This window comes from Pinus tabuliformis, chromosome 9 (assembly GCF_031772625.1).
Source record: "Pinus tabuliformis cultivar Carrire ecotype Pingquan chromosome 9, CPIR1, whole genome shotgun sequence".
In the NCBI taxonomy this organism is placed as follows: Eukaryota; Viridiplantae; Streptophyta; class Pinopsida; order Pinales; family Pinaceae; genus Pinus; species Pinus tabuliformis.
In genome coordinates this window covers 1226513437-1226539867 of record NC_142307.1, presented here as the reverse complement: position 1 = coordinate 1226539867, position 26431 = coordinate 1226513437, and the positions used below count along the sequence as shown (strand labels likewise).

Genomic DNA, 26431 nt, shown 5'->3' with positions numbered 1-26431 from the left:
TTGTCATCCTTTGATTAAGAGAAACGGAAAATGCGAATGGAATTCCTCTAGGCATAGGCTCCCCATCCTAAGGTAGCATCAGACTACAGGAAGACAACATTTGAGTTGATGTAAAAGATATACATCCCATTGACCAAATGGAGATGCACAATTAGACTCGAGAAATGATATTTTCCACTATCACTAACACTCCTATGAGTTTGTCTAAACTGTAGGGTACATTAGAAAATGTCCAATCACAACTGAAGATGGATAAGGTCTTTGCACTTGCCAACGACACCAAGATTAAAACTCTAGAGGACTCGGTGATTAAAGTGGGTCATGGCCCTTCAAACATCAATGTTGCAGAAGAAATTATAAAGAAAAATAATTTAGACATAGAATCATTAAGGAAGTAGTTAAAATTTCTAGCTACAAAAGATCATCTCTCCAAGGATATTGAAGAAATAGAAACATAAAAGACATATATGATGAAACTTATCATGGAGCAGAGTGCACAGTTGATGCAAATGGAGACAGAGATAGAAAAGTTGATTAAAGAAAAGGATAAAACTTCCAAAATGTTTGTTGTCCCTTTGGAATCACTTCCTATCACAGTCATTCCTACAACCATATATTTTACAACAAGTAGAGGGGATGTTGCAGATCAGTTGGAAAATGCAGCACAAAACATGTCTCTCCAGACTAAAGAGATCAAAAAGTTGCAGGATCAAGTCAAACTTCTATAGGATCATCAAACACAGACTGAAACTTTTCATGCAGCAGAGCTACAGAGAGCTCAAAATCAGATAGAGGCATGGAAGAATTCAGAAACTCGGTCTTCTATTGGCTACACAGTAGGTCATGTTAATGAAATCATATGAAACAATATCATTGAAGATATAGATGAAATCTGGCCATGTATTGAGATTATAGTCGTGCAGAAGGAATTGATGGAGAAAGACAAGGAAACTATTTCTAGTATCAATGCTTAATTGTGAGAAATGCCTGCTACAGCCAACATCATCATAAAGTTCCTTAATTCCAAAATAGATATGAGATGGATGATCTAGGAGTGGATGACATAATAGAAACTATTCTGGAGGTAAAGAAAGTTCTAACATATAATAACTTAGTTGTACAGATGACAGAGAAGTGTCACACTATGGAGGTGGCAGTTAACAGGTTTTTCACTAGAATTGATGCATTGAACAAGAAAGGTCTTCCTTCTCTATTTGTAGTCAATGACAAATTAATGACCAAAGAATACTACATGAAGAAACTTCAGGACGTTGCCAAGGATATAGCTAAGTCTTCCAACATCAAAGTTTCTATGACATGGAGAGCTTTTTACGAAGCTATCAACAACATAAGTTTATCCAACATGAGATAAAACACATTTTTGCAGTAAAACCCACTTTCGCTCAGTATACTGAGGTAGATGAAATCTACCGCAAGGTAAGAAAGATTGCTATTCCAGATGAAGAGTGGTGGGATAAGTTGTGTGAATTCCAGGATTAAAAAGATAGGTCACCCTCACCATTGCAACACCTGAATAGTGGCCACTTAGAGACTATTATCCTTCAAAGTAGCGTGAAATGCTCATATCACTTCAACAAATGCATTCCTTTTGATCACATTATTTATTTTCTGTTAGTTCTAAGCTAATAATATAATGTTGTGTCACTCAAGCATTTATTGTAATATTTTTGTAAATTTTGTTTAAATACTTCATTCCGTCGAAGTATTCATGGTTGAACCCTTGAACAAGTTATAAAGAATATTTGTACTAAGCTGGAGCATTTCTTGAGATAATAAAACATTCTGGATTTGCCTCATATGGTATGTCTCTCAATGAGTTGTATTTCATCTTGTTTATTCATTATGTCTTCATCATATAAATCATGTCTTTTGCAGTTATCCAATTTTAAATTTAATTGAATTTCAGTTTCATTTTGGATCCTCTATGAAGTTGTAATTTAAATAAGAGATAAATTTAGAGAACTATTTGTTGTTGCAAATTCCAAAATATAGGTCCGTCACCCCTACCTATATTAGACACTATGCGATGAGGATCTCCAAAACACCTTCAAGTGGATGAAAGTGATTTATACTTGAAAAAAATATGTATTACCAATCCTATAAAATTATCAAGGAGGACTTTGAGTTGATGTCTCATGCAACCAAAAGCCAATTATTTTCATCTTTGTTAAAATCTATGAGTTTAATTGTTTCTAGAAGAATTCTAGGCATTAAAACATTGAAAAACACAGAAACAAGTAATAATGTTTTTAGAGACCTTGTGGATGATTTTACAAAGTTTGGTAAGAAAAGTCAATCCCAAGACCATAATGAAGCACATCATGTCTTTCCACAATTGATTTTTAGAAAGATCACAAAAAAAATTCATTTCCAAAACATATATTCCATATTATTAAATGCAAATTCAAAACCCTTTGAAAGTATTATATTTAATGAGATACCCTTGACATAGTTGGAAAAATGGTGTTGGGCTTCATTAGTAGGAAAATTCATTTTGATATGGTTAATTAGAGTAGTTAAGTGACTAATGAAAAATTTATGGTATGAAAATATTAGACCTTATTCTAACCAAAGAGGTGTAATAAAATTAAGAAGGGGTTCTTGGGACTGTCAACCGTGCATTAAACACTCCCTTGACATGACACATATAGCATTATATGAGAGATTTAGTAATCCACATTTGTACTTAAATTGGCTCAATGATCATTTATAAAATAAAAGCTTTGATATGTTAGATTAAACACAACTCATAATACATGATCCCGATACCACATTGAGTACTCTTGTCATTATGACATACCCATATATTTTTTATGTATTGCATAACACCCTTTTGTAAGAATGTTCATATGCATTGCCATCGACATCATCTAGAGACTATATTCATTGTATCCTATGTATAAGGCCCAATGGGTATACATTTTATCAAAAGGATTTATTAGAGGGGACATTTCTAAATTGTGGTGGAATGACATTACTAAGGAAGTGCATCCATGTGGGCAGAGATTATGAATTGGGGAGGAGAGAGGTTAAGTTGATGTCATTGCGATCAAAATCCTCCAAAATTTTACCTACACTTGAATTTTGTAACCTATTGAGAATCTTAGAATATGTCTCTCTATGGTCCCTTCATGGTCGAATGATGTTTTGTAAAGCGTTTAACTCTTCTTCCTAGTTTTGAACTGTCAAGTCACTTGCATAGACATGCTCAATATTCGATGAGTTTATGAGCGTGCTTCCTTTATGGTAGATTTAACAAGCATAGTACAGTCCATTTAGATAGTTCTTGTGCAATTTTCAGCTCATGTAGATAGTTAGTCCCCACTTTACTTGACAGTCTCGCTCACTTTGGTTGCATTTGTACATCTATTTCAGTGAGTTTTCTCAACTGTCTCTTTTGAGCACCATCACGTTCATAAGTGTTTCTTTTACATTTGCAGCTATCGCATTTGCTTGGTTTCACTTTTATAAGTGTCATCTTCATATTATTTTCGGTTTTGCATGTGTTTCTTCCAAGGTCATTCACATTGTGCGAGTGTCGTCTTCATGTTTTCTTCCTATTTCAGGTGTCACCTTTTTTGTTTTCACTTGTGCATGTGTCACAACTATTCACATCACCGAAGCTAGTTCTAGAAGACTCTTTTGCATGATATGGTCTTATATATCATTAGAATATGCACTAGTCACATTCCTACATCTTAGCACACCTTTTGGTTAGAATCGTCGCCCCTGTCGTAACTTGTTCTCTAATTGTTGTAATGTGTCATCTCAATAGTCACACATAGAAATAGGAAGGGAAAATGTTCAGAAATGGGCTATGTTTAGGACATTTTTTGAAAAAATATTCTCCAATTTGATTAAAAATGCGCCTTTTTTCACATATATATGATTAAATGTATGAAATTTTCCAAAAAACTACCAATTTGAATAGTAAATTACATGTTTTTTTAATTGAAGATTCACCTACATCCTATACATATGATATTTCAATTTAGAATAGTCACCTACAATACTATATATAGGAAAAATAGTAAATCCTTAAAAAATACCTAGGAAAAAGGTGTCGCTTGGGTGTCATTTCAAGGTGTGATTAATGTTCGTGAGTCCTATGCATTATGTTGGATTGTATTCATGGAATTTTTGTGTGTGGTACATGTTTGAGTCATGTTAAGATCCATTTCTTTCTCCTACCCTACTGGTCCCGCACTTATCCATTTTGGGAACCCTTCTCGGTACTCCTGCTCAATGCAAGTTGTAAAGGAATCAACCGCCTTACTAGGTTATGAGCGAAATTTATTCCTTAGCCTCATTGAATTATGTTTTCCTCCCATACTTGTGCACTAAGTCTTTTATAAGGTCCCCTCCCTCTCATAGTGCATTAGTACTTCCATGTATAAGTGACCTAGCCTTTTGTTGCCTCCCTCAGTGAAAAGTGCATTACAGATGAACAAGTAGCCATTGTTGGAGAGAACTACACCCTCCCAATCCTAAACACACTTCAAAACATGGAAGTTCACTTCGGAACAATGAAGTGCACTTTGAAATAATGAAACCTTGTCTCCTCTTCAGTGCATGGCGCATTTCTGAAGCCTGAAGCCTTTGAGAGCATGGTGCACTCTTGAAGAATGAAAGCTTCTCTCGCTTTAAGCGCATGGCATAGTTACAAAGCACGAAGGCTAAGGGTGCATGGCACACTCACAAAGCACGAAACCTTAGGGCACATCACTCATTCACAAAGAATGAAGCCTTAGGGCACATGGCGCACTCATGAATCATGAAGTCTTAGGGCGTATGGTGCACTCATGAAGCATGAAGCCTTTGAGCACATGGTGCACTCACAAAGCCTAACAATTTCATCCTTTCTTCTTCCCTATGAGTGCATGGCGCAATCACAAAGCATGAACCCTTCATTTCAGAGCATTCCTTCGACTCGAAGAATTGTGTCCTCCTTGTTCCTCTTGATCGCATGAGTGCATTAGGAAATATTGAATCCTAACCCATTCTTCCATTCAGTGTGCACCCTTGTTCCCTCCTTTGTCCCTTGAGTGTAAAAGTTCACCCTAAACCAATGAACAATTCTCCTTTGTGCTTCATACCAATGCCCTGTGCCTTTGACTTATCTCTCTCTCTTGCTTGAATGCACAAGCACACTTTGAAGGCCTCTTGTGAGCCTTGACCTTTCACTACCCTCGGCACAATAAAATTGAATAGTGGATCCTTCCTAAGTCACTAATGAGTTTAACTTCACCCTCCTAATCAAGTCTTCTTCTTTTAACCCTCTCAGAGGCCTATCATAAGGTGATCATAAGTCGATCATTCCATGAGATAGGTAGTGATAGAATAGATGTTTTAAGACTGATTTTTCCCTTCCAAGGATAATATTAATTAGAAGGAGTACCATCTCAACATGACAAGGAAATGCTCAAAGCATATAGCAAGGAGAAATCATAAACAAACACCTATGGAGAAGAAGAACTAAAGAGAGCTATCATGAGGGCATGAAGTTGATCATGGACCAAGACAAAAAGAATGCAGTACATGATGACTCAGAAGATTCTGATATTCATCAAAGACCCTTTGGAGCATGAAGATAAGAAACAAAGTTGATATTTCATGAAGATGAAGCATAGATTAGATCTACCATCAAGAATGCAAGATTAAGCAACAAGGAAGACAACTGGGCATTGCCACCTCATAATGAATTCCATGTCATCATTGTGAAGTTGTAACTTGTACAAGTGTCATCATAATGGTCAATATGAGTCCATTTTTCATGCCACATCATCATGTGGAATGTAATGATGTATATCCAAGGAATAGGACAAAATGTAATGTGTGGAATTCTAAGAGTCATATGTGGAATATGAAAAGTCACATAGTGATATATGAAGAAGAGTTGTATAGAAGTCTAAAACTCATATGGAGAAGTATGAAAGTCATTTAGAAGTTCAAGAGTTGGTTAGAAGTCCAAAGGACATATTAGAAATCCAAGAGCCATGAGGATAGTCCAAGATTCATTATGATATGAAAGGTCATTCCTCTTGTTATAAACACAACCTCATAACTAAAGGAAGGGGATTTTGGAGGCTCAAGGTTTGGAGAGCTAGTCTTGGCTTCTCTACTTGGCATAGGAGAGAAAAATATTCTTTGGAGAAGAAAGAAGTGACTTAATGTTCCTCTATTGGAACTAGTGCCTCATCATTGTAACTGTGTACTCGGATCTTTCACCTAATTGAAATTCAATGGCCCAACACATTTTCATGCATGTATCAGAAATGTTTTAGGACTATTCATGGGATGTTTATGGTATATGATGTGTTCATATCTACCAGAGAAATTGAACTATTTCGGTGGCCTTGGTACTCATCATGTTGAATGTATGTTGATTTTTATTTAACATTGTTATGTGAATTATTTCTTTAACAAATATTTTCATGTTCTCGTTTGTCTCTCTTAGGTTAGTACTATTACATCCTTCTATAGACTAATCTCATCTCTCACTCATGAAGGTCTTTTACACATTACAATTGGTGTTTCACAATTTCAACTTACTGGCTTGTTCAAGGTTTATGTATATAATCTCTTATGTTATCCATTGAAGCCAAGGAAAACCTTACAGTTATGGTGGTTGGGTCAATACTCTGGATGGGGCTCCTACTCCAAATGGTGTAAGGTCTAATTGGAACTTCACGTCGGGAAGACCCCCTATATGTTGGTGGTATTCAACATCATCAATAGTTACAAATATTCAAATGTATAGTATATGACGCTAAGGAAGGGAATGAAAGAGAAAATATACAATTAGTCACTTACAAAGTTAGTGATAAGTATTTCAGTGTTATCTTTTTTTGTTGAAATTACAGTTTGATGTTACGAATTAAACATTATAACAATATTTATTTATATATGTATTTATTATTGATCTATAATGTATGGATATGTGACTTTATTAAGGAATTCTTTGAAAATATCCAACAACATGTGCATCATGTCCATGTAGATCAATCATAGGAAAAATACTTTCACTTATGTAGATGTACATTTCCCATTGGTAGTTTATTATAAGTAGTGGATTTTCTAGAGAACTACACCCTTTAACCAAAAAAATGAGATTTAGAGCTATTTTATCACTTAGAGTAGGTTAACATAATTTTCCATATCACATATAGGCATGGGCCATATAGTAGCAAAACAAATAGGGTTATATTGAAGAAGTATCACTTCTACATAAATGATGATAGGTGTATTGAATTAGCTTATGTACAACAATGACTTTATTTGTTATAAAATCACTTTAAGGAGAATAATATACATATGGATCAACATTGGTTTTGTCATATGGTTGTATTGGCTACTTAGAAAACACATGTGTATTTCTATGGATTTTTATGTTGAACAAAAAAACATAAGGTACCACATATTTGGAACTTGATACTTGACACAATAAATGGGGGCATGATGGGGCAGGTGCATGCATTAAAACTACATTATACTAGGAATAAATGAATTTCACTACTACTTTAATCATTTGAGATGCAAAACCCATTGTTGATTAGAGTTCTTTAGTTATGGGGGAGGGAGAAAGACGAAGATGATACCAATCGAGAACTAAATCAGAGTTATAGATATTATTTTAGGAGGTGGTCAATGTATATCAAATACATTTATATGAATGCAAAACAATTATCCAAGGACCTTTTTGATTTCATTCAATTTCATCATCATATAATGTCATACTTCAAATACAGATAAGAAAACTATATTGCTTATGTGTGTTATGTGGTAGTTGTGAATGGGAAAATTGTGATTCCAAAGGCTAGGTACATGGTTAGGATCTAATATTTCTCTCTATTGGGAAACAAATAACTATATAATTATTATAGTTGGAGGAGGACCAATCAAGTATTTCAATAGATTATAAATACATCTAATAACTTGTATAACCAATTTTGATGAATATTTTGTTAATTTCTATTAAATATCATTTAATAGTATTTTTTATTTATTAACTATTATGTAGGGATTTCCATTATTGGAGCTTCTAGAATAGTTACGGATCCTAAATGGTGTAGAATCCTCATGAGGGACCTCCTAAACCTGCTATAGATGCTTCATAGATTCTCCAGATTCTTCTCCCTTGAGAAAAATTTCATCCTCATTCATTTTAGTCACCTTGAGTAGAATAATTAGGGTCTTCTCTAAGAGAAGATTTAACTTTTGTTAGTGCCTAGATTTACCTTAGGTTGAGGAACGTAGGATTCAGGGCCAACATCAAACCACGCTTAACCTAGTAGCTAGCCCTACCAGGTCAGGAGAGGGCTCTCTCTGGGTCAATCTTAGCAAATTATGATCAATGAGGGCTTGAGATGACTGATAGAAATATTGATCTTAGGCTAGATATATGCAATAGAGTTTGATTGAATTTAAAGATGTTTTGTTGGCTCAAATGGAAAGGCAGATTTTGGGTCTTGGGAATGAGGCTCATTTTTGCAGAGGTCTCAATGGGGCAAGGTAGGCAAGTGATTTGATACTTCATATTGAATGAAATGGAGAGATTTAGATAGGTTAGGAGTTGAAGAGGGAAACAAAACTCATGGATCCTCTCCAAACAGCTGAAAACATCAAAGACTAAAGCAAACCTCAAGTAGAGCACTGCAATTTCAATGGATTCTACTTACACTCTTGTTTGATTTAGCTGAGAAGAAATAAGAGAGATAATGGCATATAATCACATAAATAAGATCACAATTATAGAGAAAAGCATTGTACCAAAAAAAAGTTCCACAAGGATCCCAAAGAGTGTTGCAAATCTTGGTCTCAATTCCTTATCCAAAATGCTAATATGAGTGTACAATGAAGCTCAAGGCTTTCTCAAAAGTCCAACCATGCTAATGACTGAAAAAAAACATAATATAGACAAACCATAGCTCATCCTAGCCTCTAGGGGTCGAGGTCACATGTTTAGGAGCTTTTTCAACTAATTCTAAACTGAGAACTAGAAATCAGGCATTCAAACAACATGCCTCTAGAAATAAGGGAACTGATTAATTCAGTTTCAAACAACCTTTTAATAGATGAATCTACTTCCATAAGTGAAAATTTGACATATTTAAATCATGATCCATCAATGTATATCAAATTACATCAAAAATTTGACACTAAGCATGTGAAAAAGTCAAACTGGCAAAAGTTGGGCGAAAAACAGAGCATTCTTGGTCAAACTGGGCCAAATTCCCTCTATGCGCCGCGCCTGATTCTCTATGCGAAGCTCCTGTTTGGACCCACTTTTGAAGACCTTCCCGATGTCCAAATTCACTCCAAGTGTGCTTGCTGGAAAGGTCTACCTGTTTACTTTCCAAATCGAGTAGAATTCTCTAATTTGGCCTCCATTTGGCCCTCCAAAGGTCATTTCTCCCAACACTACTTCCTGTGTGTCAAAATAGGGGCAGTGAGGTCATTTTTTGAGTGTTTTTGACCTTTTTGAGGGCTCAAAACCTGTCCAAATTTCTTGGTCATTGGTTTTTCCATGCCAAATACAAATATGTTGAATTTTTCTCAAAATGATGCGTCCATCAAAAGCGAGCACCATGTGGCGCGGCGCATAGAGTAGAAATTCCTCTTTTTTGACCAAAAAATTCCAAAAATGCAAAAAATGCCCCAAATTTTTTGGAATTTGGTCTGAGTCTTCTCCATTAAGCATTGTGTTGGGCCAAGGAAGCCTCAGCCAATATCTGAAGTTTATCATTCTCCTTTTGCCTCCTTGATGCCCTTTTCAACTTTGCTTTCAGGTTCCCGATTCTTGCCTTGCAGACTTTGTTTCTTGCCATGTAATGATAAGCGATACACCTCAAAGATGTCTTCTCCCTATTGGCCTTCTCTAGCATCCTTTTCCAAGTGCAAGTTTGTCCTCTCAAGCCAAGATTTACGCTCAGCTTGAATTTCCCTTTCAAGTGTTGTCAACTTGGTTTTCCTTTTCTTAGTAGCTTGCCAGTTTCTTGCATGATTTTGAGCTCCATAGATGAGTGGGACTGATAAGGGGAGGATTTGATGCTATCTATAGGGTTTCGAGGAATGAAAGGGTTTAGGGAATAGTATTTAGGCTTTGGGATAGCAATTAGGGTTTGGGGATATTTGACTAGGGTTTGGGAATACAGGATTTAGGGATAGGGATGAATGATTTGTAGGGATACGGGAGTTAGAGAATAGGTGAATAAGCTGGGAAAATAAATGGAGAAGTGGAAAAGTGAGGGTGTGGTAGAATGAGCTTGGCAGCAAAATGAAAAATGGCAAACCCTAGGTAAATGGTTTATTAGAAATGGCAAGAAAATAGGGTTTGATTTTCCTTGACACAACCACCATAAATTCTAAAGAAAAACTCCTTCACTTGCAAGGGAAAGAGCTTGACTTACTTGCACATTTGAAGATTTGAGAAATTTTGGCAACTTGAGAGAGTTTGGGATAAAATTGGGCTTGGCAGCTCTATGCGCCGCGCCACAAACCCAACGCGCTATGCCTCTTGTATGCATCACGCCAGTATAAATTGAACACTGTGGAGGGTGGCCCAATGTGCCGCGCCTCTCACCCAATGCGTCGCGCCTCCAAATTGGGTAGTTTTCTCCAAGTTTCGCTTGTTTTGCTCAAACACGACCTTCCTTTGCTCACACTTTGTTCTTTGAGTGCCAATGAGCTTTTGAATTGTAAAGATGATTGATATACAAGAGCTCTTGATTTCTCCTTCATAAAACCCACTTTTATAATGTTTGCAAACTGACTTACTTTTTTCAACTCTGTTTTTGGCCAGTTTACTTTATTGGTGCCTTTGATGAACTGAATGACTTGATTTTTTGTTTGCCTTGCAAGGGATGGAGCTGCTGTAGCTTGGCAAGGAGACCAGGGTTGCCACTAAAGTAATTTACATACAAGAGAATTGAAATTACATGAATTTATACAACAAAAACCTAAAATACTTTATTTCTCCTCAAAACAGGGTTTTGAGGAAAAATACGTTTCTGAGCAATTGGTTATGAAATTTATTGGTACTGGAACTTTATTCAACCTCCTCATGCACCTGTTGGCTGTTATTGGACATTTTGGAGACCTTTTTAATGAAACCATAGACCTAATGAAACTGAAACCCTAGAAATGACTCTTGCAAATTTAAAGACAAAAAGTGCCTGCAAATGATCTTGATGAATGGAAATGGGCTAGCAGGTAAAGGACATGAGGGAAAATGTACAACAAGCCACTATCGTTAGATGATCCATGCTCCTAATGGAATGTTGCTGACTGAGTGAGACACCTAATATGCAATGCAACAAGAGAACTTGATCTCTGACAAAGGGATGAAGATACTGACACTAACATTGGCTCCAATGGGGATGGTAACTCCTTGGAGGTGCCAAGAACTAGAGATCTCTCGGAAAGCAGGCAGTGCCTTTGTCCATTGGGCTATGGAATCAATAACTTCAGCAAACTAAAATTAATATCTTGACAACAAAACATCGAAACTCAAGACTCAAAACTCATAACTGAAATGAGTAAGACTAGCTCAAACTGAAACAATACACTAAAAATCTGAAACTAGACATTCAGCAACTAGAACTAGACACTCAAAACTGATGAAAACAAAAAATGACTCAAGACTTGCTTAACTGAAACAAGTACTTAGAAAGCTTTTTAATGGCAGTAGACCATCGAGATTTGATGGCTTCAAATCATCATGACAACCATCTGCCTACTGACGAAATATGTACAATCATGTGAAGTGGGCCTTCCAATGTAACCAATCCAGCAGATGGCTACATACTGAAATTCTACTCTCACTTTCCCCGAGCAGGTAGAACGATGTACATGTAGGCAACTCACAATAACCATTGAAACCAAGGCTTATGATAACGAACCAAGCAACATTTATCTTCTATAATGCTTGCAAAAGAATTCCATAGGGATCTTGATAATCTTGAAACACTATCTTGTCTTGAGATCTAGCAGCAAAAATACAAGTACTCCCTTTATTCCGATTTGAAAGAACAGTGGGTTGCTGATTGATAGTAACTGACTTGAATTCTGGCTTACTGTGTCTCTATAACTCACATTCCTCAATTTCAAGGTCTAGGTCATTCTTAAACAGAAAACAATCTTCAATATTATCAAACATGATAGCCTTATCATTTTCATGAAAGAGAATATTATCTATTCGTTGATCTATAAGGTTAATGTCAAGACTGTCATCATTTTCAAAAGAAGAAGAAGTTTCACCAACACCTTCTTGATCATGTGCGCACTACAAATCTGCATCAGCTTGGGCTGTAACATGACCTTTTAGGAGTTGATCTATCTCATCTTCAGACAAAGGAGATAATACTTTTTTGTTTTATTTTGCTCAAACAATGATTGCCTTCTTGAAATAACATGAAAAACATGAAAAATATGAATGACAATCTTGATCTTCTGAAATTTGGAAACATTGTTGATCATATTCATATGACATGGCAATCAAACTATCCAAATTATCATTTACCACTGAGTTATAGAAATAAGAGTTTTCACTTGCTCGAACAAAGGTTTCATATTGTTTTTCATAAAATGACTGGATTACCTCCTCATGAAGGTTTTGTTCAATAACTCTGTCTTCCTCATTCCAGATGATCTCAATAGCAGAGCTCTCATTCATGGGATTCATAACAAGGTTGTCTTCATCATCACGATATTAATCTAGATCTGAAATAACCGACTTGACTTTATCACATTCTGAAATTGAAACTTGACTTTCCTACATACTGTCTTCTTCTATGGAAAGATCTAAATAAAACCTTCTCTTTCATCATTTTCCATTGTGTGAAGATCTTGATCCTGCTGCAAAGTGTCTTGAGCATCTTGATGAGTATCTTCTAAGCTATTTTTATGTTGCTGAAATGGATTTTCATACAGGGCCTCCATGATCTCATCATCCATGAAGTCATCATCTTCATAAACTTTTTCAAGATTTTCAACAAAACTATGAACATGGCTACAACAGTTATGAACTAAATTTAATGATGGATAAGATTCTTTATACCTTTCAAAGAACATGGTATGAAAATCCCTCAAACAGTAAATACAAGCAGGTGGCAAACTTTCATACCAAGATCATGCTTCACCTTCTAGAGTGGCCATGAATATCTTCATCAAGCAATCTTTCGGAAAATCAACCTTCAACTTGCGAATATGTATGTGAAATATAACTAGATGTAAAGCAGCATCCTTCCTATCATCATCGTTAAACATAGGAAAATTCCTTTGCCAATCTACCTTAGGAATTTTATTTGGAAAACCTGGAATGTTATCTCAGCTCATGGGAGCATACTGTCGAGCAATCAAATCCATTTTGATAACAATGAATTGACCAAGAAATTCTTCAGGCTACTGATTTTTGAAGGGTAGAGTAGCCATAAAATTATGAACCTTTGGATTCTTCGACATTGGAGTTGCGAGGTGAATGATTTCAGCCTTCATATTTGTCTGATTGTTGTCCACCATCAACAATCAGATCTAACTTGATTCATGTACTGGGGCAATTTACAAGTCAAATGTTCAGCTTATAAGACTAGACTGGAGATTGACTGAAGCAGCTTTTATCTACTTTCGCTAATGCAAAGCAAGAGCATTTCAAAGGCTACCTGGCTAACTTCAGGCTCCGTTTGTAGTCTATAAAGCAAAAAAATGATAATAAACTTTCTTTCCCAGTATGGTCGCCACAATATTAGTGCCTAGATTTACTGTAGGCTGAGGAAGGTAGGATCCAGGGCCAACATCAAACCATGCATAACCTGGTAGCTAGCCCTATCAGGTCGGTAGAGGGCTCTCTCCAGGTCAATCTTAGCAAATTATGATCAATGAGGGCTTGAGATGACTGATAGAAATACTGATCTTAGGCTAGATATATGCAAAAGAGTTTGATTGAATTTTAAGATGTTTTGTTGGCTCAAATGGAAAGGAAAATTTTGGGTCTTGGGAATGAGGCTCAGTTTTGTAGAGGTCTTAATGGGGAAAGGTAGGCAAGTGATTTGATACTTCAAATTGAATGAAATGGAGAGATTTAGACAGGTGAGGAGCTGAAGAGGGCAAGAAAACTCATGGATCCACTCCAAACGGCTGAAAACATCAAAGACTAAAGCAAACCTCAAGTAGAGCACTATAATTTCAATGGATTCTACTTACACTCTTGTTTGATTTAGTTGAGAAGAAATAAGAGAGATAATGGCATACAATCACATAAGTAAATTCACAATTACAGAGAAAAGCATTGTACCAAAACAAAATGGCACAGGGATCCCAAAGAGTGCTGCAAATCTTGGTCTCAATTCCTTAGCCAAAATGTTGATATGAGTGTACAATGAAGCTCAAGGCTTTCTCAAATGTCCAACCATGCTAATGACTGAAAAACAACATAATATATAAAAACCATAGCTCATCCTAGCCTCTAGGGGTTGAGCTCACATGTTAAGGAGTTGTTTCAACTAATTCTAAACTGAGAACTAGAAATCATGCATTGAAACAGCATGCCTCTACCTTTTAACAGATGAATCTACCTCCATAAGTGAAAATTCGACATATTTACATCATGATCCATCAATTTATATTAAATTACATCACAAATTTGACACTAGGCATGTGAAAAAGTCAAACTAGCAAAAGCTGGGTGAAAAACAGAGCATTCCTGGTCAAACTGCGCCAAATTCCCTCTATGCGTCGTGCCTGATTCTCTATGCGTAGCGCCTGTTTCGACCCACTTCTGAAGGCCTTCCCGCTGTCCAAATTCGCTCCAAGTGTTCTTGTTGGAAAGGTCTGCCTGTCTACTTTCCAAACCAAGTGAAATTTTCCAATTTGGTCTCCATTTTCCCCTGCAAAAGTCAGTTCTCTTAACACTGCTTCCTGTGTGTGTCAAAATAGGGGTAGTGAGGTCATTTTTTGAGTGTTTTTGACCTTTTTGAGGGCTCAAAACCTGTCCAAAATTCTTGGCCATCAGTAGGAAAGCATTGTTTTCCATTCCAAATCCAAATATGTTAAATTTTTCTCAAAATGATGCCTCCATCAAAAGCGAGCGCCACATGGCGCAGCACACAGAGCAGAAATTCCTGTTTTTTGAGCAAAAAATTCCAAAAATGCAAAAATTGACCCAATTTTTTTGGAGTTTGGTCTGAGTCTTCTCCATCAAGCATTGTGTTGGGCCAAGGAAGCCTTAGCCAATATCTAAAGTTTATCATGCTCCTTTCGCCTCCTCGATGCCCTTTTCAACTTTGCTTTCAAGTTCCTGATTCTTGCCTTACAGAATTTGTTTCTTGCCATGTAATGATAAGCCATACACCTCAACAATGTCTTCTCCCTGTTGGCCTTCTCTAGAATCCTTTTCCAAGTGCAAGTTTGTCCTCTCAAGCCAAGATTTATGCTCAGCTTGAATTTCCCTTTCAAGTGTTGTCAACTTGGTTTTCCTTCTCTTAGCAGCTTGCCAATTGCTTGCATGTTTTTGAGCTCCATGGATGAGTGGGACTGATAAGGGGAGGATTTGATGCTAGCTGTAGGGTTTTGGGGAATGAAAGGGTTTAGGGAATAGTATTTAGGCTTCAGGATAGCAATTAGGGTTTGGGGATATTTGACTAGGGTTTGGGAATATGGGATTTGGGGATAGGGATGAATGATTTTTAGGGATATGGGAGTTAGGGAATGGGTGAATAAGCTGGAAAAATAAATGGAGAAGTGGAAAACTGTGGGTGTGGTAGAATGAGCTTGGCAGCAAAATGACAAATGGCAAACCCTAGGTAAATGGTTTTTCAAAAATGGCAAGAAAATAGGGTTTTATTTTCCTTTACACAACCACCATAAATTCTAAAGAAAAACTCCTTCACTTGCATGGGAAAGAGCTTGACTTACTTGCACATTTGAAGATTTGAGCAATTTTGGCAACTTGAGAGAGTTTGGGATAAGATTGGGCTTGGCAGCTCTATGCACCGCGCCACAAACCCAATGCGTCGCGCCTCCAAATTTGGGTAGTTTTCTCCAAATTTCGCTTGCTTTTCTCAAAAACGGCCTTCCTTTGCTCACACTTTGTTCTTTGAGTGCCAATGAGATTTTGAATTGTAAAGATGATTGATATACAAGAGCTTTTGATTTTTCCTTCATAAAACCCACTTTTATAATGTTTGCAATCTGACTTACTTTTTTCAACTTTGTTTGTGGGCAGTTTACTTTATTGGTGCCTTTGATGAACTGAATGACTTGATTTTTTGTTTGCCTTGCAAGGGATGGAGTTGCTGAAGCTTGGCAAGGAGACCAGGGTTGCCACTGAAGTAATTTACATACAAGAGAACTAAAATTACATGAATTTATACAACAAAAACCTAAAATACTTTGTTTTTCCTCAAAATAGGGTTTTAAGGAAAAATACATTTCTGAGAAATTGGTTATGAAATTTATTGGTACTGGAACTTTATTCAACCTTCTCATGTGCGTGTTTGCTGTTATTGGACATTTTGGAGACCTTTTTGATGAAACCCTAGACCTAATGAAACTAAAACCCTAGAAATGATTCTTGCAAATTTAAAGACAAAAAGTGCCTGCAAATGATCTTGATGAATGGAAATGGGCTAGCAAGTAAAGAACATGAGGGAAAATGTACAACAAGCCACTACCGTCAGATGATCCATGCTCCTAATGGAATGCAACTGACTGAGCACGAGACACCTAATATGCAATGCAACAAGAGAACTTGATCTTTGACGGAGGGATGAAGATACCGACACTAACAACTTCTAATATTCTTTTTTCATTTTCAAGTCCCCTATAGTTCCAGGATACCACCTTCATCATTTACCTGTGGATTTGGAACAACCCCATGGGAGGGATCCATGCTTATTTATTTCTTTGCACTTTTGGTGACTTTTGTCAGTGCTTCCTTGAATGATATTTGGCTTTCTATCTCTAGATCTTTATCATCTTGCTTAGAGAAAATATCTTTGTTCGATTTCCCTCTTAATTTTCTATGAGGTCTTTCAATGACAATGTTGTAGGTTATATCACTTCTTTACTTTCCTCAAATGGAAAAATGGTACTAACGAGAAAGATAGAGGACTTTAGTGAGAGAATAGATTCTCCTTCATCTAACTCTTCCTCTTTTAGAACTTGTGTTGTGGTTGGGATGTATTCAAGGGCGGCATACACCCTTAATTTTATTTTTATCCTATAAAAAAACCATTTCATGAAAGAATTGCAAAAAATATTGACTTTCTTCTATGTTCTCTAGTCCATTGAGGACTTCAAGCTAGTTGTTGAAAAGAACTATTTCGATAAGCCTATATATTTGAAGAGGAGAGATGCCTTGGAAGGTGATGGAGAGGGAGTGATTCTTTGGGGCCATTCTAGAGGATTTTGAGGGCCTATTGAAGGAGTTATTGCATAATGGGTCTTCTTCTTGTCTTAGGGACATTCTAGTTGCCTCTTTATTCCTTCTAGATGTGAGTAGCTAAATATTTTGGACGATTTTTGGTAAAATGACCATATTCATGATATAAATTGCATTTCAAGAGGAATTGGTCATAATCTAAATCAAAATATAGTTGGATTGGTCGTGGAAAAAAATTATTTATGTCCGCTTCAACACAAATATGGGCACAAGAAAATATACCATCTTTGGGTTATGTCCTATCAATGTATTTTCCCAAAGTATTGCCAATACTTACAAATATTTCATCATTCCAACAATTGAAGGTAAAGTGAGGAAGCTTCACCCCAGAAGTGACAACTAAAGGGGCATAAATTCCTTGGTTGAAATTAGGGCTAAATCTCTCTAGACATAAGCCGTGAGCTCCTATAAACTAAAACTTCTTCTAAAGTTCAAATCCATATCATTTTTTTCCTTAAAATAAAACCTTTTCAAGATAAATAGGAAGGAACTTTTCCTTTGATTAGCGATCTCTAGTTCTTATTCAATTAGAGATTCGAATATTTGGGTGAGGGTGAAACCCATACAAACTAGCACACTAGATATCGATCCCCTAGATGAAGAGCCAATGTGTGAAATTTGGAGGCATTCACCATGAATTTGAGAATTTCTTCACTCTTCTTCACAAATTTGGTAGGGTGCACCCTTGATACATTGAATTGCACCATATAAGCGAGTTAAACCCATTGATGTCAAGCTATGAGAGGAACCAAGGTGAGGGTAACCTAAAGCCAAATGCCATTAAAATTGTAAAAAATGAGCTCAAGTTTCGAGAACTCAAAACTACAAATATGAAAATTGTTATAACCATCTATAAATATATAACTTTACCCGCATACACATATATAACTAAATGTACAAAAGTAAATTACTAATTTCTAAACCAGAAATATTATGACCAAACTCTAATGAATTATATACATAAATAAAATCAATACATAATATTCTCGTATTTCATTTAATAAAAAACGTGACAACAACAAATTTGTTAGGGTTTTCATTTTTCCCTAAATGAAATACCAAAATATAATGTATTGATTTTATTTATGCATTTAAGTCGTTAGAGTTTGATCATATATTATTTCATGTAATTATATAATACTACAATTAATTGTTAAGATGTTTGGAAAAATGGTTGTGTTAACCAATGTGTGATTTTATATGGTTCGCTAATGTTCTAAAGCAACACATCAAAATTCATATATATAATCCTTTCATATAGAAATTTTGGAACTTAAAATTCATGATTATATAGGTATTAATATACACGATGAGACGTATTTGCAATAAAATTTAAAATTTGGTCAACCATTAAACAGAGCATTAAAATTGGAAAAATATGGAAATTTAAATAAGTAATTTGTGGCATTGAGAGAGGTTTTTTACTTCAACATGGTAGAGATGTTATAATGTAATATAATGTCTAGTAAAAAATTTGACTAAGTTAAAAAAAAAAAAAAAAAAAAAAAATAAAATAATATATAATTATAATCATCAATAAAATATTTGGACTTTCTCAAATTACGTAAAAATTATAGTAAAAATAAAATGAAATATGGTTTTCTCCTACTCGAAGCTTGGTAAATCTGAAGTTAAGTTGGATCTAGGTTGGTTTGATTACACAAGAGGTTCTATCCAACCTAGTATCATAGATATTTTGTATTGTAATGTAAACATTTTGATTAAATCAAATTACATAAAACTAAAAACAAAAATAAAATAAAATAAAATAAAATTGAATGTAGAAATTAAAAATATTATCTATAATTGTAATTATTTTAATTAACAATTAAACCAGCCTAGATTTATCTTAACTCCGGATCTACGAAAAGTCAAGAGGGATCAAATATATTGATATGCAAACCTCTTTTAGAGTGAAAACAGATTTGATCCCTCTTTGAGCTCGGTAGATCTAGAGTTAACATAGATCTAGACTAATATTGAAATATTACGTTGTTTATTTAATATTTGGATATTAATATATATTTTAAGATGTATTCGAAAATATATTTTAATTATTTTAATTAATTTTAATATTATTTTTGCTTGTCACATCTAAAAATGATAATTTAAAAATAATAAATAAAGTATTTTTTAGTTAGTTTTATTTTTAATTTTATTAAAAATATGATGACTCTGTGTATTATTAAGATATGCCTTGCAATAAGTTATTGTTTATAATCTCCATGAGTATATATATATATATATATATATATATATATATATATATATATATATATATATATATATATATATATATATATATATATATACACGTGTGTGTGAAATTGATGTATATGGTATACTAGAGTTTAAGAATGTTAGAGATCAATCAAAATTGTGTAAAATTATATTTCTATCCTCGAAAAGAAGTGAGAGAAACGTTCCCAGATCACCATAGTTTTGTTGAATCAAAATTTCAAGAAGGTTGGTAGTGTGACAAACATATCAAATCTAAGTATAATATGGACAATCAAAAATAAAGTTATTGTCATCTTCAACTCTCCTAAGCTCACAAAGGTCACAAACTCTTTCATCCTATGGTGTTTTTGGAATTGACCAATGCCTTTTTTTGCTATGAAACTCATGAGAATTAGTTATAATATTGACAAAGTTCATTTTCTTCTTAACACTAGTAAATTTAGAGAGATAATTTTATTTTTTGAGATTTGGGTTGATCACTGTCTTATAATATCATAGTTTTTTTTCTTACAACTCTTTATTTCCCCACAATTCCACCTTAAATTTGAAAATAATATTATTTTTAAAATTAACTTAATTTTTCAAGATGATCTTATCCTTTATTCCATAATGGGCTAACCAATACTAGGAATCCTTATGAAACACTCACTTGAGTCAAACCTGGGGTTTTTTCTAGAGTTAGAAGAAATTTTAGGAGACATCCGTGCATCCATGTTGTATAACTTCTTCTTATACATAAGATACCTAGTCATAATCATGCTTACAATGGGGCAAGGATTTTTGCGGGTAAGGTTGCAAGTTATGAATTTCTTTTGGATATGTTCAATCTTCTTCTATTAACTGAGTTTTTGTGGGCAGGAGAGAAAAAACCCATTTTTTCTACCAGTGCCTAAGGTAGGAAACCAAAAATAAATAATATTTAAACCTTAGATACATCTATACTAATGTACAAACCTAGATCCATCTTAACTCCAACTCTAGTAAGCTTTGAGAGCGATTAAATCTCTCTCTTGGGGTGCAAACCTCTTTTACAGTGAAACAATATTTGATCCCTATCGGTGTCTGGTAGATCCAGAGTTAAGATGGATATAGGCTAGTTTAATTATTAGCCTTAAAATAGTTCACATTAGAGAAGAATACCATGGGAAAAAACCATGGGTTGGAGATTTTTATGCCTTTTATTTTATTTTATTTCTTAATTTTATTTTTAATTTGATTTGATTTTTCTTTATCTTTATAGAGTCATATGTTAAAAGTTACAACATCTATCTCATATTGGATTGTCGTATGCCACTTAGTGTAATTAAATCTAAATTTACAAAATGTTAACCATTTATTTGAAATGTTATCAATACAAAATTTATATCACGATAAAACATAAATGATAACAATAAAACCCAATTAGAAAACTTGTTTTTATTATTAAAAAATAGAAGTAGATACACGTTTAGTAGAATATACTCACTTGAGTCACTACATCCTCCTCTATGGGAGAGTTCCTCTTTGTCCCTTAGTTATTTGTTGCAGTGGCTTTGATTTCTACTAGTATGCAAGTGGGAAGAAAAATTTGATGAAATCATATGAAGAGCTAAAATGTCTTAAGATTAAGATTATAAGTTTCATAATGAAAAATGGTCATTATTTAACGGTGGAGAAAAACCTCTCTATTTATAATAAAATGCTAGATTAGCCTTGATAAGGTCAAATAATAAGATATTTGGTAGAGCAAATCATCTAAACCTGATGAGTATTTTATTATTTTTAGGAGAGGAAAAGATTAAAGAAATGGTCAATAATCTTTATTTATTCAACTAACTCAAAAAATAATGATTAATTAAGTTAATTAAGAAAAAAATAAAATAATTAACAAATAAAATTGGGTTTATTAATTATTTTTAAGTGAGAGTCAAATGAGTTAGAAATAATTATTCAAAAATGAAGTATTAATTATTTCATAAGAGAAAAATAAAATGATTAAGGAATAATAAATAAATAATAATGTATTTAATCATTTCTATGGAAACATAAAAAATGGGTGAAAATATTTCTATTCATTTTCAGATGAATGAGTAAATATGAAAATAACATGAAATTGAATGAATTTCTAGATTATTTCAATGTGGGTAAAATAAATGAGAATAATATGAAATTAATAAATATATGAGTTATTCTTATATGGATAAATTAATTAAATGAAAAATATTTATGAAAAGTGGTTCGGTAAATTATTTCCTATGGCGAAAGTGGGTTGCAATGTGTAATACTCATACTACATGGTGTATTTCAATCAACCTAGTGAAAATGGATAGGTGATGAATTTTTAGGGTATAACATTCTTCATGGCACTCTATATATACTCAACCCAAAACCTCACATCCATATAAAATAAAAAGAGAAGCAAAGTCTCAAAGAAGAACTTCTTTTTATCCCAAATCCAAATATATACTCACTTACGATTGTTTTGCAGCCCATAATAAGCTTTCCAACCTTCATTTATCCTTTTTTCGTTGCTATAATTCCAATTGAGCTTATGATGAATGTCAATTCCCAAATATTTGTATGAAGGAACTTCAATGAGACGTTGTCATAAATGAAAGTATCATAGGCCATATTTTCATATTTAATTATCATGACTTCATTTCTATCAGTATTTACAATGATATCCATCTTTGAGTAGAAACCATGGAAGATTTTGTGTTGATTATCAATATCATAATAGTTCCTTGCTAAAAGAACAATATCGTGAGCAAAAAGGAGAAGAGTTATGAGCATACCAATGAGTGTGGTGCCAACATAACTTGCATCTTTTGTTTTAGGTTATTAATTTATATGGCCAAAAGGATACGCGATAAGGAACACTCTTTCTTGACTACAATAACTATTAAGTTTCTCTTTTTTTATCCAAACCTTAGTGGTCATAAATTTGACAATAAAATTCTCATAGAACATTATCGCAACAACTCTCAGCTCGATAGGAACCATTATCTCTTCTAACCTCCTCTATAGCTTTATTCTTGAAATGGTGTAAAAAGCTTTTCTAAACAACAAAACAATAGAAGATATCAGTTTTATTATTGTGATATTCCTCTACAATTATCCTAGCAGTAACAAGATGGGCGCAAGATGATCCACAGTTGGATGATATCTCCTAAACCAAGCTTGGCCTTTAGCTCTTTTACGATGGCTCTCAAGCCAAAGGCTAATATTCTTTTCCAAAATATGTCTATAGAACATGACTAAAATATGACTAATCATGATAGTCTTGTAGTAAGAAAGAACACTTTTATCCTCTCTTTTAAATATAGGCACAATAAGGGGCTACGTCCAAGGCTTAGGGAAGCCTTGCTACATTGTTAAATTAAAGAGTCTTTGTATATGTAGGATGAAAGTAGATTCTCCTATTTTAAAAATTTCAGCTTGGTAGCATTCAATGTCTTTAGCTTTCCCATTAGCGAGTTTCTTTACCCCAAACCCAATGCCTTAAAAAAAATATGATCTTTGTAAAGATATTCAAAATGGTGTCTATGGTATTATTATACTCATAAAAATTTCTAAGATAAATTTATCAATTTTGCAAGGGAATCAAATGGTTTTCAGAATCAAAAGTTTCCGAAAAATATTCTAAAACCAAACTTAGAAAAATATAGTAATACTTTTATATATATGAAATTATTTAAAAAATATTTAAATATTTAAATTATAAAAAATAATAAATTAAAAATAACAGCTTTTTTAAAGCCTTTAGATCATTAAAAAAAAATAAAAAAATACATTTGCATTATAAAGAACAGATAAGTAATGTATTTCACTTTTTAATATTGAGAAATGTTTATTGGAGTTATTATACAATCCAATATGAGGAAATGTAGAAATGTTATAGTAAAATATTATATATATATATATATATATTAATTAAAATAATAATTTTATTTTTATTAATAAAATTATACATAATTTATTAAAAAATATTTAATTATATATATTGGAAATTAAATAATGATAATTTATATTTATCATCATAATCATAACACTTAACCCATTAAATACTTTGAACAGCGTATTCGAGTAAGTGTTCTATATATTCTTTTTATTGTTTACAGCCGTCGTGAAATCCTGGGTTTATAAAAACATATTAAATCATTTTTCTCCCTTTCTTACAAGCAAAAAAAATTGCCGTGAAAATTATATTTCGAAATCTCCCACAACCGTTGGTCGCATTTTCCATTGTATGGAGCGCAACTGTGGTGAAAGGTCGTCGAACCTTCCCTCCCCAAAAGTTATTCAAACTTCCAGAAGAAAAGAGACCCGTATTATTTAAATAGATATTAGAACATCGCAAATCTACCATTCACCTGTAAAAGGGAACTTCTTATTTACAAAGCTACTAATCCGCCATTATTTATTTGGGATCGGTATGTAAATAATTTAACTCTGTCTATAGCTCACTCTGTAGACGACCACACATTAAAAAGGTATTCCAGCTTTCCTTCAAATCCGATTCGAGATTGGGAGGAACGGAACTATAAGTTTTCTTTATAATTCAGTAAACTAACGCTGATATCGAACTGAGTAGATGCATGGATAGAATGTTCCTGTCAATTACAAAAACTGTATTAATTCCTTGCAACATCTTAAACATTGTGTCTAAAATAGCTTAACGTGCATAGTTTTATCATACTATACTCTCACGTGTTCTGTATGTAATAGTATACCTTAGATGGGGGCCGGTGCAGGTGCAGGAATTGAAGTTCCCAACTCCGTTATGTGGCTGCCATAAGGTCCGGGGGCTCCAAACGACTCAGAATGGATGCTTGACTTTGAAGAACTTGACAGAGATTCCGCGATCAGCTTTCGAGATCTGATCTTCTGAGATTCGCACATGCTCGGTAAAGATATTCCTGCAAGAACACTTCCCTTCAAATGAGTTTTTTACACTTCCCCTCAAATGAGTTTTTTTTTTTTTTTAACTAGAAATGGAGAATCAATAACTATTTCTTTGCAACTAGAATATATGGAGAATCAATAACTTTAAACCGATATAGTTACTATTATAACTATTCCATAAATGGCGCAAATATACTTATTACGACCCAAATATGCTTATTACAACCCAAGTAACTGAAAAGAGGAAATGCAGTATCTGAAGAGCCGACCTTCTCCTGCAGCAAGATTGACATAGAGATCGACGATGTTGGGGCAATTGTTGCGGCACTGGGAAGAGCATAACTTCCGACTAGATTCCGATTCGAGTAGACAATCGGTGGACATCCCCACAGCCATCCGTTCCAAACCGCAGGCTTTTATGCAGTCCTCGCTTTCGATCCATTCCACCAATTTCTCGGCCATCACAGTCGACGACTAACGTTATTTGCAATTATTGTTAGTCTTTCTCCACGGCTAGACATGATCGCTAGTTATGCTACTAGTGAAATCTATAGCTTATAAGGATTCATAACACATTAATAACTAAAAGCTACCTGGCATTGAAAATGCAGGGTGCCGTCCATCTTTAAAGTCTTCTCGAGGACACATCTATTACCAGTGGAAGAAACCGAGAAAGCGCAGTCTTCCGCTGGCAGCTCCTCGCATGTCAGAAAGGCGCCTGAAAAAAAATACAGTACATCAACCCCATCATATTAACTACATGACTTCTATGAATCCAAAGGCTATTCCAGAGAGGAAGGAAATGATATAACCAAAAATGATAGATGAAGAAGAAGAGCGAGACATAGAACTAAGAACTTACCCTGCACTCTTTGTGCGGCAACGGCCATTAATATGATGAGAAGGGAAAATATCGTAGAACGTGAGGATGAGGGTGCATAATGAATGAAATTTGGGGAAGCCATTTCTAATCAAGAAACACTAGTTGTGAACTTGTTGCGAGAACCAACCCGTTCCCCAACTAGCTGAGCTCTTTAACGCCAGCGAGGTTGTAACTTGTGGGTGTGGGTGAGAATGAGAATGAATCTGTATATTTATAGCGTAAGGTCATTGCGCGCCTATTCAGTCTCCTCCCCAAAGGTCTGTAAAACAAGGAAATAATATTCAAAGTTGGATGTGAGAAACACTAGGGAGTGGAGACGGAGACCACCGTATGTAGCTGCACTACCCTGCCGTGGATGGCGGGCTGCAGATGGAGCAGGGCGCAGTGAGGGCCCCCGGTCACTGTCTCTGCGAAGGCCCGGTACGTTTCAATTACGGTATCACCTACTCAGCTGACTTTCTTGCGTACGCGACATGCACGACTACGGCCTATGGTCATTTTTTCTTGCGTACGCGACATGCACGACTACGGCCTATGGTCATTTTTTCGGTCTCACCTAATCCGCCGACTTTCTTGCGTCCGGCGACATGAACGGCTACGGTCTACGGCCATTTTTTCGGAGTTAAGTTCGTTGGTTGCGTGACACGTTTTGCTACATTTCTGATTATTCCACCTATTCTCCGCAATCTCCGCTATGTTTTTTCCTAGAGTCAAAATCAACGAGGACACTTTTCTCCCATTGCCTTTACTTTTATGGATAATAGCAACCATGCGAATCGCGATTCCCACTCTGAACGACCTCTACAGTGTGAATGTTGAAAGAAGTGTGTGAGAAAATGGCATGTTTGCATATGAAATTGAACTTTCGTGCTCGACAGCTATCATTACTTGACTTGACTCAACGACAAATGCTGTATGGAGGATGATAGTCTTTGGTTACCAATTATTCCGACTGATCATGAAAC

At 34.7% G+C, this 26431-nt stretch overlaps 1 protein-coding gene across 1 annotated transcript; it reads right to left on the bottom strand.

Moving 5' to 3' along the window:
- Positions 1-23759: 23759 nt before the first annotated feature.
- LOC149152959 (uncharacterized) lies at positions 23760-25669 on the bottom strand. Its single transcript, XM_089439351.1, has 5 exons — positions 25446-25669; positions 25177-25301; positions 24853-25057; positions 24412-24597; positions 23760-24291 (listed from the first exon to the last, which is right to left on the bottom strand). Exons 1-4 carry the CDS (start codon positions 25546-25548, stop codon positions 24413-24415), a joined length of 618 nt encoding a protein of 205 aa, XP_089295477.1. The 5' UTR covers positions 25549-25669; the 3' UTR covers positions 23760-24291; position 24412.
- Between the last annotated feature and the right edge of the window lie 762 nt (positions 25670-26431).